This window comes from Chiloscyllium plagiosum, chromosome 14 (genome assembly GCF_004010195.1).
Source record: "Chiloscyllium plagiosum isolate BGI_BamShark_2017 chromosome 14, ASM401019v2, whole genome shotgun sequence".
Lineage (NCBI taxonomy): Eukaryota > Metazoa > Chordata > Chondrichthyes > Orectolobiformes > Hemiscylliidae > Chiloscyllium > Chiloscyllium plagiosum.
Genome location: NC_057723.1, coordinates 75,349,554 through 75,365,353, shown reverse-complemented (window position 1 = coordinate 75,365,353; position 15,800 = coordinate 75,349,554). Strand labels below are relative to the sequence as shown.

At 43.0% G+C, this 15,800-nt stretch overlaps 1 protein-coding gene across 2 annotated transcripts in view; it reads left to right on the top strand.

The window, feature by feature from the left end:
• LOC122556810 (slit homolog 3 protein-like) overlaps positions 1 to 15,800 on the top strand; it is a 654,707-nt gene that overhangs the window by 618,290 nt on the left and 20,617 nt on the right. For both annotated transcript variants that reach the window (XM_043704014.1, XM_043704015.1), the window contains 2 exons: positions 3,373 to 3,613; positions 7,860 to 7,990. In XM_043704014.1, coding sequence (XP_043559949.1) covers positions 3,373 to 3,613; positions 7,860 to 7,990 — 372 coding nt within the window. The remainder of the gene's footprint in view (positions 1 to 3,372; positions 3,614 to 7,859; positions 7,991 to 15,800) is intronic.

Genomic DNA, 15,800 nt, shown 5'->3' with positions numbered 1-15,800 from the left:
ACAGCAAGATAATTGGAGTTTTATGAAAAGATATATAGCTCGGGTTGTGGGTAAAGTTGTAGATTTGTTCACCAAGCTGATGTATTTTTCTGCAGACACCTCGCTAGGTGACATCATGAGTGCGCCTCCAGTGTAGTGATGGTGGTTTGTCCCTCCTGGTATTTACATGCCTCTGTTTCCTGAGACGTCCACTTCTGTATCTGATTGGTTTGTACATGGGGTCATGGGGTCAATTCAATGTGTTGTCTAAGTTCTAGTTGGAGTGCCAGGTTTAAAGGAATTCCTCCCTCTCCCCACTCCCCAATACAAACTAATCAGAGACAGAAGCAGAAGTACCAAAAGACTGGGATATCATAGCAATTAAGAAACACGGCTCAGGGATGGGCAGGACTGGCAGCTTAATGTTCCAGGATACAAATCCTACAGGAAGGATAGAAAGGGAGGCAAGAGAGGAGGGGGACTGGCATTTTTGATAAGGGATAGCATTACAGCTGTGCTGAAAGAGGATATATCCAGGGAAGTTATTTTGGTGGAACTGAGAAATAAGAAAGGGATGATACCTTTATTGCGATTGTAATGTAGACAATCTAATAGTCGGAGGGAAATTGAGAAACAAACTTGTAAGGAGTTCTCAGCTATCTGTAAGAATAATAGAGTGGTTTATGGTATGAGATTTTAACTTTCCAAACATAGATTGGAACTGCCATAGTGTTAAGGGTTTAGATGAATAGGAATTTCTTAAGTGTACAAGACAATTTTCTGATTCAGTATGTTGATGTACCTACGAGAGAAGGTGCAAAACTTGACCTATTCTTGGGAAATAAGGCAGGGCAGGTGACGGAGGTGTCAGTGGGGGACCACTCTGGGGCCAGCGACCATAATTCTATTAGATTTAAAATAATGATGGAAAAGGATAGCCCAGATCTAAAAGTTGAAGTTCTAAATTGGAGAAAGGTCAATTTTGATAGTATTAGGCAAGAACTTTCGAAAGCTGATTGGGGACAGACGTTCGCAGGTAAAGGGATGGCTGAAAAATGGGAAGCCTTCAGAAATGAGATAACGAGAATCCAGAGAAAGTATATTCCTGTCAGGGTGAAAGGAAAGGCTGGTAGGTATAGGGAATGCTGCATGACTAAACAAATTGAGGTTTTGGTTATGAAAAAGAAGGAAGCATATATAAGATATAGACAGGATAGATCGAGTGAATCCTTAGAAGAGTATAAAGGAACTAGTAGTATACTTAAGAGGGAAATCAGTTGGGCAAAAAGGGGACATGAGATAGCTTTGGCAAATAGAATTAAGGAAAATCCAAAGAGTTTTTACAAATATATTAAGGACAAAAGGGTAACTAGAGAGAGAATAGGGCCCCTCAAAGATCAGCAAGGCAGCCTTTGTGTGGAGCCGCAGAAAATGGGGGAGATACTAAATGAGTATTTTTTACTGTGGAAAAGGATATGGAAGATATAGACTATAGGGAAATAGATAGTGACATCTTGCAAAATGTCCATATTACAGAGGAGGAAGTGCTGGATGTCTTGAAATGGGTAAAGGTGGATAAATCCCCAGGACCTGATCAGGTGTACCCTAGAACTCTGTGTGACAAGTGATTGCTGGGCCTCTTGCTGAAATATTTGTATAATCGATAGTCATAGATGAGGTGCTAGAAGACTGGAGGTTGGCTAATATGGTGCCACTGTTTAAGAAGGGTGGTAAGGACATGTATTTGGAAAGGTAAGGACTAATTAGGGAGAGTCAGGATGGCGTTGTGCATTATAAATCATGTCTCACAAACTTGATTGAATATTTTGAGGAAGTAACAAAGAGGATTGATGAGGGCAGAGTGGTAGTTGTGATCTATATGGACAGTCAGGCGTTCGACAAGATTCCCCATGGGAGACTGATTAGCAAGGTTAGACCTCACGGAATACAGGGAGAACTAACCATTTGGATACAGAACTGGCTCAAAGGTAGAAGATAGAGGGTGGTGTTGGAGGGTTGTTTTTCAGACTGGAAGCCTCTGACCAGTGGAGTGTCACAAGGATCGGTGCTGGGTCCTCTACTTTTTGTCATTTACATAAATGATTTGGGTGTGAGCATAAGAGGTACAGTTAGTAAGTTTGCAGATGATACCAAATTGGATGTGTAGTGGACAGCAAACAAGGTTACTTCAGATTACAACAGGATCTTGACCTGATGGGCCAATGAGCTGAGAAGTGGCAGATGGAGTTTAATTCAGATAAATGTGAGGTGCTGCATTTTGGGAAAGCAAATCTTAGCAGGACTTATACACTTAATGGTAAGGTCCTCGGGAGTGTTACTGAACAAAGAGACCTTGAAGTGCAGATTCATAGCTCCTTGAAAGTGGAGACACAGGTAGACGGGATAGTGAAGACAGCATTTGGTATGCTTTCCTTTATTGGTCAGAGTATTGAGTACAGGAGTTGGGAGGTCATGTTGCGGCTGTACAGGACATTGATTAGGCCACTTTTGGAATATTGCATGCAATTCTGGTCTTCTTCCTATCAGAAAGATGTTATGAAACTTGCAAGGGTTCAGAAAAGATTAGCAAGGATGTTGCCAGGGTTGGAGGATTTGAGCTATGGGGAGAGGCTGAACAGGCTGGGGCTGTTTTCCCTGGAGCGTCGGAGGTTGAGGGGTGATCTTATAGAGGTTTATAAAATTATGAGGGGCATGGATAGGATAAATAGGCAAAGTCTTTTCCCTGGGGTCAGGGAGTCCTGAACTAGAGGGCAGAGGTTTAGGGTGAGAGGGGAAAGATATAAAGAGACCTACGGGGCAACTTTTTCACAGAGAGGGTGGTACGTGTATGGAATGAGCTGCCAGAGGAAGTGATGGAGGCTGGTACAATTGCAACATTTAAAAGGCATTTGGATGGGTATATGAATAGGAAGGGTTTGGAGGGATATGGGCCAGGTGCTGGCAGGTGGGACTAGATTGGGTTGGGATATCTGGTCAGCATGGACGGGTTGGACCAAAGGGTCTTTTTCCATGCTGTACATCTCTATGACTCTAAGAGAAAGATACATAAACACCAGGCAGGACAGACCACCAACGCTTCACCAGAGGCTCATGATGATGTCACCTCGCGAAGTAAAGAAACATCTGTAGAAAAACACATCGGCTTGGTGAACCAATCTACAACCTCACAGAGACGTAACTGCAAATAATCAAAAATGAGATGGCGCTAGCGACATACCAAGCGGCTGGAATAACATGATAGGTATTGGTATCACATGGCAAAGGTCTAACCAACGCAACAAGCAATCAAAAACTGTACAAACTAGTTAAGGTAGAGAGAGTAAACGTAGACTCATGCGTGGGCATTTGTGTCCCTTGTTTTTATCTCTCCAGTGGGTTGTTCTGTGAGATCCATCCACCCATGGTCCTGCCCCGTACCAGTCCCTGCGACAATTACGACTGCCAGAACGAGGCTCAGTGCATTGAAGTACATAACGAACCCATCTGCCAGTGCCTGGCTGGCTTTGCAGGACAGAGGTGTGAGAAACTTGTCACCGTCAACTTTATCGGGAAGGATTCTTACGTGGTGCTGCCAGCCTCCCAGGTTCGGCCGCAGGCAAATATCTCACTCCAGGTAGGAGCCTCAGCGATGTGACAGAGGGTTGGACAAGCCAGGTAAATGAGAATGACAGATGCTGTACCTGGATTCAGAGTTGAAGTCTGTGTTTGTGTTCTCTGGAGCAGACCACACACCATGTTAAAGATTTAGTTGGTTTGCAGAATGTAACAGCGTTCCTGATGAAGTCAATCCAAGTGGAATCATTGGGCAGGAATGTTGTGCTCCTACAATAAGGGGACAAAAACACAAAACGCAGGAGAAACTCAGCAGGTCTGGCACCATGTGTGGAGACAGAAACACAGTCAGCGTTTTAAGTCTGACAGCCCTTCTTCAGAACCTCTGATGAAGTGTCACTGGACTCAAAATGTTAACTATGTTTTTCTCCCTGTAGATTTTGCCAGACTTGCTGGGTTTCTCCAGCACTTTCTGCTCTTGTTTCACATCTCCAGCCTCTCTTTTTTTGCTGGCTTCCTGCAAGATTTACAGGGATGTTGGGGGGTTTGAGCTGTAGGGAGAGGCTGAATAGGCTGGGGCTATTTTTTGTAAGGCATCAGAGGCTGATGGGTGACCTTATAGAGGTTTATAAAATCATGAGGGGGCATGGATAGGGTGAATAGCCAAGATATTTTCTCCAGATTAGGGGAGCCCAAAACAACAGGGCATATGTTTAAGACATAGGTGAGGGGAAAGATATACAAGGGACCTGAGGGGCAACGTTTTCACACGGAGGGTGGTGTGTGTATGATATGAGCTGCCAGAGGACGTGGTGGAGGCTGGTACAATTACAGCATTTAAAAGGCATCTGGATGGGTAGATGAATAGGAAGGGTTTAGAGGGATATGGGACAAATAATGCTGTACAGCTCTATGACTCCACTCAATGAGGGCTGCCCTTTTGTTATAGCAGCTGATGTGGCTCAAAGTTCCCTGTTAAAGAAATTGACCATTAAAAGCCTCTGGAAAACTACAATACAAAGTGATTTTATGCTGAGGAGAAAATTAGCCATTCTCTGGAAATATCCATTCCAAATGAATATTTAATTTTGTTTTATTGGCTCGCCCTCTGAATGAAATAACTTCTAGGTCATTAAGTCTCACACATAGTTTGCATAATAAATGGCCACAGGGCATGTGTTTGAGTTGTATTTTGTGACATGTGCATCAGGGCTAGCTGTACCCAGTAATACAGAGATTCTGTGCCTTTTGGGATTAAACATAAGAAATATTAAATACTGAACTGAATGGCTGCAATGACTTTAGCAATGGGAATAATAAGCTGCAGATTGTTTGGATGATGAGCAAGTTGACATCACAGAGGATTGATGCAAAAATATTTTGCAAAAATAATATGTGTCCATTTGTAAACACTTCAGAATTCATTCTGGGATTTTTATTGCATGTTTTGCTCATCAAGGGATTGTGTTACAGGCCCAGATGTAACTGCCAAATTTATGTTACAAACTAGGAAGGGAACAGCAATCTTTTTCTGTTTAAAGCAGATAAAGTTTGAATGCCTGATAAAGCCACAAAATACTAAGATTTTGACCAAATAAGTTAAACTTCACTATACAAAGTAAGAAAAGTGAACCAATCAACTCTAACAGCCAGAAATAACTAATTATGAGTTAAAACAAAAACATTGCTAGAACACCCCAAGTTAATAGCAGAATATATCAAATAGCACATATAAAGTCACAGAGTCATACAGATGTGCAGCATGGAAACAGACCCTTCAGTCCAATTTGTCCATGCTGATATCCTAACCTAATCTAGTCCCACCTGCCAGCACCTGGCCCATATCCCTCCAAACCCTTCCTATTCATATACCCATCCAGATGCTTTTGAAACGTTGCAATTATACTAGCCTCCACCACATCCTCTGGCAGCTCATTCCATTCACGTACCACCCTTTGCATGAAAACGTTGCCCCTCAGGTCTGTTTTATATCTTTCCTCTCTCACCCTAAACCTATGGCCTCTCCTTCTGGACTCTCCGACCACAGGGAAAAGACTTTGTCTAATTATCGTATCCATGCCCCTCATGATTTTATAAATCTCTATAAGGTCAAACCTCAGCCTCCGATGCTCCAGGGAAAACAGCCCCAGCTTATTCAACCTCTCTGCTCAAATCCTCTAACCCCGGCAACATCCTTGTAAATCTTTTCTGAACCCTCAAACATTTCACAACATCCTTCCAATAGGAAGGAGACCAGAATTGCATGCAATATTCCAAAAGTGACCTAACCAATGTCCTGTACAGCCGCACCATGACCTCCCATATCCTGTACTCAGTACTCTGACCAATAAAGGAAAGCATACCAAATGCCGTCTTCCCTATCCTATTTACCTGAGACTCCACTTTCAAGGAACTATGAACCTGCACTCCAAAGTCTCTTTGTTCAGCAACACTCCCTAGGACCTTACCATTAAGAGTATAAGTCCTGCTAAGATTTGCTTTCCCAAAATGCAGCACCTCGCATTTCTCTGAATTAAACTCCATCTGCCACTTCTCAGCTCATTGGCCCATCTGGTCCAGATCCTGTTGTAATCTGAGGTAACCCTCTTCGCTGTCCACTACACCTCCAACTTTGGTGTCATCTGCAAACTTACTAACTATATCTCGTATGCTCGCATTCAAATCATTTATGTAAATGACAAAAAGTAGAGGGCCCAGAACCGATCCTTGTGGCACTCCATTGGTCACAGGCCTCCAGTATGAAAAACAGCCCTCCACCACCACCCTCTGTCTTCTACCATTGAGCCAGTTCTGTTTAAAAATGGCTAGTTCTCCCTGTATTCCATGAGATCTAACCTTACTAACCAGTCTCCCATGGGGAGCCTTGTCGAATGCATTAGTGAGGTCCGTATAGCTCACATCCACCACTCTACCCTCATCAATCTTCTTTGTTACTTCTTCAAAAAACGCAATCAAATTTGTGAGACATGTTTTCCCACGCACAAAGCCATGTTGACTATCCCTAATCAGTCCTTGCCTTTCCAAATACATGTACATCCTGTCCCTTAGAATTCTCTCCGACAATTTGCCCACCACCGACGTCAGGCTCACTGGTCTATGGTTATGATCAGGACGTCACTCTGATCCCCAAGCCCCAAATATTAGTGATATTGTGTGTCACTGATCTCATTAAAATATTCTCCACTTTACAACGGATTCCAACTCGTTCGAAGATACATCCTTGAAACTCCTTCAGAATCCTCTCCAACATGGATTGTTTCAATAATCCCTGATACCTTGGTCCTTTAATCTCTTTTTTCTTCTGAGACAAAGTTCCCCAGCACTCCTGAGACTGCTCCCAAATGTTAATTTCTGGCACAGTTTCAGCATTTACCATGCACCCAGCTTTATCAAGCTGCCACAGAATTTCTCTAAGCTCCAGTCTTTCTTCGCTGCATCAAGAAAATGCAGTTTTTGGGCTTCCTTACAGCTGCATGGCAATTTCAATGTTGCCAGGGCTTCCCGTGAGCTCTAACCTGTTGGAGTCTATTAATACCAGCACTTGTGCTGCTTGTGGCCATTTGTTCTGTGTAAGCACTCTCCCTGTTCCAAATTAGAACTAACTTACCTCCCTACAAACACCCAGATAAGTTAAAACCACTGGTTCATATTCAGCTGCATTCATCTCCATAATGACATAACCTACTCTGAACTATCCATAGCCTGACTTATAGTTTAAGTATCATCATTTACAAGTTTTATCTTGCATCCAATGAAGAAATTCAGTCTTACCACCTTCAAGAGTTCACTGGTTATATATTTTTCACTCTCAAAGCGAACATTCTCTGGACATTACACACTGAATCAGTGGTTAGCACTGCTGCCTCACAATGCCAGGGACCCGGGTTCAATTCCAGGCTCGGGCAACTGTCTGTGTGGAGTTTGCACATTCTCCCCATGTTTGCTTGGGTTTCCTCCGGATGTTTCAGTTCCTTCCCACAGTCCAAAGATGTGCAGGTTATGGTGGATTAGCCATTCTAAATTACCCATAGTGTCCAGGGATGTGCAGACTAGGTGGGTTAGCCTGGGAAATGCAGGGATTGGGCAGGGGATGGGTCTGGGTGGAATGCTCTTCGGAGGGTTGATGCGGACCCGATGGGTCAAATGGCCTGCTTCTACAGAGTTAGGATTCTATAAAATTCTATCTTGCGAAGGATATGATCAGAAGACACATAATTGGAGATCCAAAATAAAGTGTAAATTTCAGGAGATGTAATTGAATATTGTCTAACATACCTTCCACCTAGGTTGCAACAGACAAGGACAATGGTTTACTGCTGTACAAAGGTGACAATGACCCTCTGGCGCTAGAACTCTACCAAGGACATGTTCGGCTGATATATGATGCTTCAAGCTATCCCCCTACCACTGTGTACAGGTGAGTTACTTTGTGGTCAAGTAGCCAATCTCATTTGGTCTAGAGAGGGCAGACTTACTCTCAAGAGGCTTCTAGCTGGCAATGTTAAGCCACAAAATTAGGAGTAGTTTAAAAACTGATGTTGGATTTTGCACAACACGAATGAAGCTATGCTGTTCTCCTTCCATCACCTGAGCCCCTGAGTGTAAATGGCAGAATGTGATCACGGTTGAAGACAAATTAGAGCCACTGGATCATGGATCTATGAGTATGTCAGTGAATGTATGGAGTAAAAGGTCGATTATACCTTTACTGAGTGTGTGCATAGGGAACTATGCCATGGTGATATCAGTTTACGTGGAATTGGAGCCTGAGTCTCCAGCATTACAAAATATGTTCTTTCACTCAATGCCTTGCACATAGTTAGAGTTAATAAATCCTGTTGATGTTCATTCACAAAGAATGTAGATCTCTTCGTACTACAGATTGCAGGCTGCCTACCCTATGAGGATAAATGCAGGGAGCTGGTCCCACACGTTTTTTAAAAATTAATTCATGGGATGTGGGTGTTGCTGGCTGGACTAGCATTTATTGCCCACCTCTCATTGCGCAGAGAAGGCAGTAGCTGGCTGCTTTCTTGGATCACTTCAGACCATCGGCCCACAATACCAATAGGGAGGCAGTTCCAGGATTTTGACCCAGAGACAACTCCTGCAACAGCGATATATTTCCCAGTCAGTTTGATGAGTAGCTTGGAGGAGAACTTGCATATTGAAGTGTTCCCATGTGCCTGCTGCCCTTAAATAACAGTGGTTGTGGGTTTGCAAGGTGTGTCTAAGGAACCTTGGTGAATTTCTGCAGTTTATCTTACAGATGGTACATGCTGCTGCTACTGAGTGTCGGTGGTGGAGGGAATGGATGCTAGTGGATGTAGTGCCAGTTAAGAAGCTGTTTTGTGCTAGTTGGTGTTAAGCTTCACAAGTGTTGCTGAGGCTGCACTCATCCAGGCAAGTGAGGATTACTCCATTCGACTCCTGACTTGTGTCCTGTAGATGGTGCACAGGCTTTGGAGAGTCAGGAGGTGAGTTACTCACTGCACGATTCCTGTACTCTGAGCTCTCAATTCTACACAGCAGAGCTGAGGACATAGCTGAATGCACTGCTGAAAGTATCACTGAGTTATGACAGGCCAAAGAAAAGGCCTGGAGTGGTTAAAACTCCAGAGAGATAATTGTGTGGATGTAGCATTTTGAGATTGAGCACCAATTGCACAGAATAAATTTTGTCTTTAAAAAATACCTTCAAGTTACTAGCTGTTCAGGGGAACTGAATTGAGAAATATAGTAAATGAAATATTTGAGTAAAAATGACATTTGATGCAATACTGTACAGGCATGCCATTAATAGGAATTACCATAGACTTCATCTCATTATACAGCTGCTGCCTCAAAGGTGACAGTTTTCCTGGACCCCTGCCCTCATCTGTCAATTTGTAAATGTCATGATGGCAGCAATCTGGTCCTCGATCAGATGGCTTTCAAAGATTGTCCACATCTATAAAGGTTCAGTGCAGAACAAAAGCAGCAAGAGCTCTAATTACATTATATTGATAAAGAAGGAGGTCGTCACTCACAGTGACATCTCATTAACATAAGATTAATGCCATTCTACCTGCGTCGAGCCCTCGCCGCAGAAATTAATTCCATTGGTTAATGCGCTACCCTTTCATTAAATGTCACACTGTTATCTTGTTAGCTCAGCAAGAGAGATGGTGCAAGATTTGACTATCCTCATCAAATTAAATCAGAACTGGTAAGAAAAGCAATCAAACTTTGGATCCCCTTAAGCTTGGAAATAAGTCGTAGAAACATAACTCCCAGCTGGCTAATCAGAGAAAGCTTCTCATTAAATTTGGGCACCCAATTTCCTAAGAGGAAGTTGTTCATAAATTCAGTAAAGGTTTGCACACATTCTTAAAGAACCGTGCATGACAAACATTGGATCACTTATTGCACAGGATTGGATGGTGCTCTGTATCTTTCTTTAGAATTACAGCAGCGACTTGTAGTCAGAGTTTCCTTGTCTCTCAGAATTCCCCCATGTTCCATTCTAAACCACTGTTCCCTTCTCTCAGGTGACATCTTAAGAGGACACTACCTTCCCTCTGTCATCATATTCAAGTCAGTCCTTATCCATTCAGAATCTGGTCCTTATTAAACATTATTCAGTATTATTCATTCAGAGAATATGGACTTCACTGTCTAAGCCAATCTATATTGCCCATCTCCAGTTGCTACAGAGAAAGTGACGGTGAGCTGTCTTCTTGATTTGATCCGGTGTAGACCCACAATGCTGTTAGGGAGAGAGTTCCAGAATTTCAATCCAGTGACACTGAAGGAAAGGCAATGTATTTCCAAGCCAGGATGATGTGTGTTTGGAGGGAATCTTCAGTCTGTGGCTTTCCCTTGTATATTGCTGCCATTGCCCTCCTGCACTGTTGTAGTGTTTAGTTTGGAAAGTGCTATCGAAGTAGCTTTGATGAATTTTTGCAGTGCACCTTGTAGACCGTACATACTGATGCTGCTGAAAAATATGTTGCTGGAAAAGCGCAGCAGGTCAGACAACATCCAAAGAGCATGAGAATCGATGTTTCGGGCATAAGCCCTTCTTCAGGAATTCCTGATTCTCCTGCTCCTTGGATGCTGTCTGACCTGCTGCGCTTTTCCAGCAACATATTTTTCAGCTCTGATCTCCAGCATCTGCAGTCCTCACTTTCTCCATACTGATGCTGCTGTAAGTCAGTGGTGGAGGGAGTGGATGCTTGTGGATGTGGTGTCAATCAAACAGGCTGCTTTGTCCTGGATGATGTCAAGCTTCTTGAACGTGGTTGACGCTGCACTCATTCAGGCAAGTGGGGAGTATTCTGTCACATTCCTGAATTGTGCCTGTAGATGAGTCATACCTTCAAGTTAAATTAGGTTACACCAATTCTCTGCTTATGTTAAACAGCAAACATTTTGTTGGAAGAAAAAGAATCACCAGTTCCACAGATATATTCAAGTGGAGGAGGAGATCCTTGAAGTTAATCATAATTGTTAATACAAAGGACTGAGAGGTGATCTAGATTTGGAGTCTCTGGGTCAGATTTTTGGAGCAGCTTGAATTCCCATCTCAGCAGACTGGCTTTGGGTTTAAGGATTCCTCTGATTCATTCCTCGCCCTGGTGAAGTGAAAGCAGGGCCCTCTGATTCTGGAAACAATTCCTCGGTGGCCATTTTGGTAGCTGAGTGCTGAAGCTGGTTCAAAGGCCCACCTTCGTTCTCTGGGACTTCATCCTAGATGCTTTCCCTCACACCCCTGCACCCACCCATCCACTTTGATTTCCCAAGCCTGCCAGCCCATCTCCCTTCCTAACCCCAATGCCAGCAGAATAGTCACTCATCCAGTATCCCTTTTGGGCAGATCTCAGAAGGCAAGTGGAGATGAAAAAAAAGACAGTCAAATATATCTCACACTTATCCATTCTTGATAGTGAAAAAAAAACTATTGCATTCAAGAACCCCACCCAGTGTTTCCAAATTTCTTCAACAGATTATTCTGTTTATGAAAACAAACTTCTGTTCGGATCCACTTTTAAACTGTCACTCAAACTGTGAAGTCAGAACTCTCACTGAAATAAGTGTAGCTTTTGAAACTCAGCAAAGCATTCATAAAGACATAATGATAACCCTGATGGAAATGTCATAGTCACTGCAATGTACAGCAAGGAAACAGAGTCTTCGGTCCAACTTATCCATTCTAACCAGATATCCTGAATTAATCTAGTCCCATTTGCCAGCATTTGGCCCATATCACTCTAAACCTTTCTTATTCATATACCTAGGCTTTTCAATGTTGTAATTGTACCAGCCTCCACCACATCCTCTGGCAGCTCATTCCATACACAAGCCACCGTCTGCATGAAAATGTTGCCCCTTAGGCCCCTTTTAAATCTTTCCCCTCTTATCTTAAACCTATGCCCTCTAGTTTTGGACTCCCCTACCCCAGGGAAAAGACCTTGGCTATTCAGTCTATCCTTGCCAACATGTCAGCAGACTTTTATTGAGATTGGATGGCCAGATGCTAATTTTATTCTCTCACCTACAACAGATAGCCTGTCCATCAAAGCTGTCCAGCAGAGGATTATTTTTGGATTTTGACTTACAGTCTAAGATTTCATGTCATGTTTAAAGACTGAGGGATTTTTAAAAAGAAAATTCAGAGCATAACACTTAAACAGACCTTAATCCTCTTCAAGACCATTCTTTCAGACTCTTTTGATTTGTGATTTCCACACTATGTCCTGCCAACAGCTACAATGGGTCTATTTAAACTCAGCACTAAGTTCAAATGGTCTTGCTGAGTTTGGGTTTCTTTCCTGTGTGAGTGAAGGTTGCTGCCCTCACTGACAACAGTCGAGTCTGCCAGAGAAAGAAGTCGGATCAGTATCCCACCTGCAATTTTTAAAGGCCTTTGGAGTCAGAAAGATTATGCAGAAAATCTGAATCCTTTGTCTTTTACAAAGGAGCCGGGATTGAAAGTCTCCTTTAGAATAAGCTTCGAGACTCGCCAGTCTTAACTGGGAGTCAAAGGTAACCGCAATTCTCCGAAGCAAAGTAAATGACAATTGTTAATCATGCCAAATTGACATACCCTCATTCTTTAATTAACTGAGAAGTTTCAGGTTACCAGGTGTATCTTTGCTCCACAATGATCCCAGATATTCCAGATGAAACTGCTGTCGTCTTATTGTGTAATGATCCGGGAAGGTCCACGTTAGGCTGGTACAACATTACTATGTAATGCTCTGGGATAATCTCTGTTAGACTGCCCATGCTCTGTAATGATCCACAATGTTCTATGTTGGACTGGTATGCCATTACTCTGTAATGTTTGAAATATTCTAGGTTAGACTAGTGCACATTTATTCTGAGATGAATTGTGTTAGACTGGTATATCTTTACTCAGTGAGGATCTAAGATCTGTGTTGGACTGGTGTACCATTACTCTATCGCAATCTCTAAGATCATAGGATCCCTACAGTATGGAAGTAGGCCATTCGCCCCATTGAGTCTACAATGGACTGTCCGAAGAGCATCCTACCCAGACCCTTTCCCCTGCATTTCCCATGGCTAATCCACCTAACCTACACATCTCTGAACACTCTGGGCAATTTAGCATGGGCAATCCACCCTAACTTGCACATCTTTGGACTGGGGGAGGAAATCAGAGCACCCGGAGGAAACCCGCACAAGCGCAGGGAGAACATGCAGACTCCATACAGACAGTTGTCTGAGGCTGGAATCGAACTCAGGTCCCTGTTGCTGGGAGACAGCAGTGCTAACCACTGAGCTACCGTGTTCTGTCTTAGACTGGTATACCATTACACTGCCATGCATGTACTAAATTTAGATTAGAGGGGTGATGAGCCGAAGCAAGATTTTATAAAATTGTTTGAAATTAGTCCACATCTGATTAACCACAAGAAATCCTCATTTGCCTGATTTCCAACAGGTTCTGTTCGGATGTAGCTGTTCCTCAACAGAGGAAGAAAAGCCCCAATGTTTTGATAGCTGTGGTTGGCAGTAGTGGCTGAGTGCTGTACATTTGTCCATTGTGGTGATTTAGTTACTTTGTGCCCTTAGCGGATATGTGACCATTTTCCTTTGAGTATATATGAGTCAGAGTTTGGCACTATTTCTAATGGGAGGGAGGGACAGAAAGGGAAACAATGCATTGATTCCTTCCACTGTTCTGGAACACAGCCTGTCTCTGTGATTGATGCCTATTAACCCCTTGGTGTGGCATCATATGTCTGATGCTTGGTAGTGTTATGATAGATATCTATGTTGTCATTGGTAACGAACTGCTGGATGGGGTGTTTTGCTCCCTGTATATTATATTTTCTGTCATACATTTGCATTTGATTCCTGGCCATCTCACTAAGCAAGGGAAATTATGTGTCCAGTTTCTGTTGGATTCATTATGTATGTACCTACCCCTATCAGTCTAACCTGTTGACATTTGTAGATCCCAATTAGCGGGCCCACGAAATAGGATGTGAATGGTGTTTTAAAAGGATTAAAGGAATAGTTGCATATATTGGTCAGTGCATTGAGTATAGGAGTTGGGATGTCATGTTACAACTGTATAGGGCATTAGTTAGGCCGCTTTGGGAATACTGTGTTCATTTCTGATCTCTTTGCAACAGGAAAGATTTTGTTGAACTTGAAAGGGTGCAGAAAAGATTTGCAAAGATGTTGCCAGGGTTGGAGGATTTGAGCTTCGGGAGAGGCTGAATAGGCTGGGGTTATTTTTTCCAGAGCATCAGAAGCTGATCTCAGGAAGAATGTACTGGCCCGGGAGTGGGTCCAGAGGAGGTTCATGAGAATGGTCCCAGGAATGAAAAGCTTAACATATGAGGAATGTTTGAGGATTCTGGGTCAATATTTGGTGGAGTTTAGAAGGATGAGGGGGCGGGAGGATCTAATTGAAACTTACAGAATACTGAATGGCCAGGACAGAGTGGATTTTGGTTCCGTTGGTAGGAGAGACCAGGACCTGAGGGCATAGCCATAGAGTAAAGGGAAGTCCTTTTAGAAAGGAGATATTGAGAAACTTCTTCAGCCAGAGAGTGGTGAACCTATGGAATTCACTGCCACAGAAGGCTGTGGAGGTCAGGTCATTGAGTATACTTAAGACAGAGATAGATAGGTTCTCAATTATCAAGGGAATCAAGGATTATGGGGAGAAAGCAGGAGAATGGGATTGAGAAACCTATCAGCCATGATTCAATGGCAGAACACACTCGATGGGCTGAATAGCCTAATTTCTGCTCCTATGTCTTATGGTCTTAAAACCTTCAACACTTTGACTTAAACCCAGGTGCCAATCACACTGTTTGTGGGAGGAGCTGGGTGCTTATTGAGATTCCCCCTTGGGGTCTATCTCAATCACCACCACTTTCCATGCAGCTCATTCAATTCGATGTGGAGCCGACTGACAAACTGAATCAAAGGCAGCATTATTACAAACAAGTTCACAATAAACAGGACTGCACTGTGATCGCGATGCTTGGCTGAAGCCTCTTGTTGTGGCAGTGGTAGGGACAGTTAATCCTCTGCTGACATAACCTGGACGTGCTGCACGGAAGGTAGGTGGCATCAATGTGTGGCCATCGGGTAATACTGCTGCATTGAATACTGCCATTGAGGTATAAAATCGGACAAGACCTATATTGGCTTCAACATGACAACAGCATGCATGTCAAACTGAACAAAGAACACAGTTTTGTTAGAGAAGAGGGAGTGGCATATTCGATTTTTATCTTGTTAGGGTCAAACATAATTTTCATAATGGCGGGGTGACACAATGATTTTATTTAAAAATAGCTTGGCAATGTCACATGGTGGTGACACAGTGAGATCCCACAAAATGACTTGACAATGCTGTATAAAAAGTGATGGCTGTCTAAAAGTAAGCTGCTGATAGCCCTGAAGAATTACTTTTATCTTTACATTGAGCACTGGTAATCCAATGGAGGAAAGGAGACAGAAATCTCCCAAATGCCTTTTCTGTCCCTTTCTTTCTCCCCTTTGACAACTCCGACAAAGACAATGATGAAGAGAATGCTCCCATGGGAGAGACCTGTCAGTTCTCTATGGCTTCACTGTTCATGTACGAGCTCAGGCAGTGAACGTCAATGAATTTGGAGGACAGCACTGGTGAGGATGGTCCTGAAACATCCTAGAGATTGCCTTTTGTGATGAATTCACTCAGAACCAACTGAGTA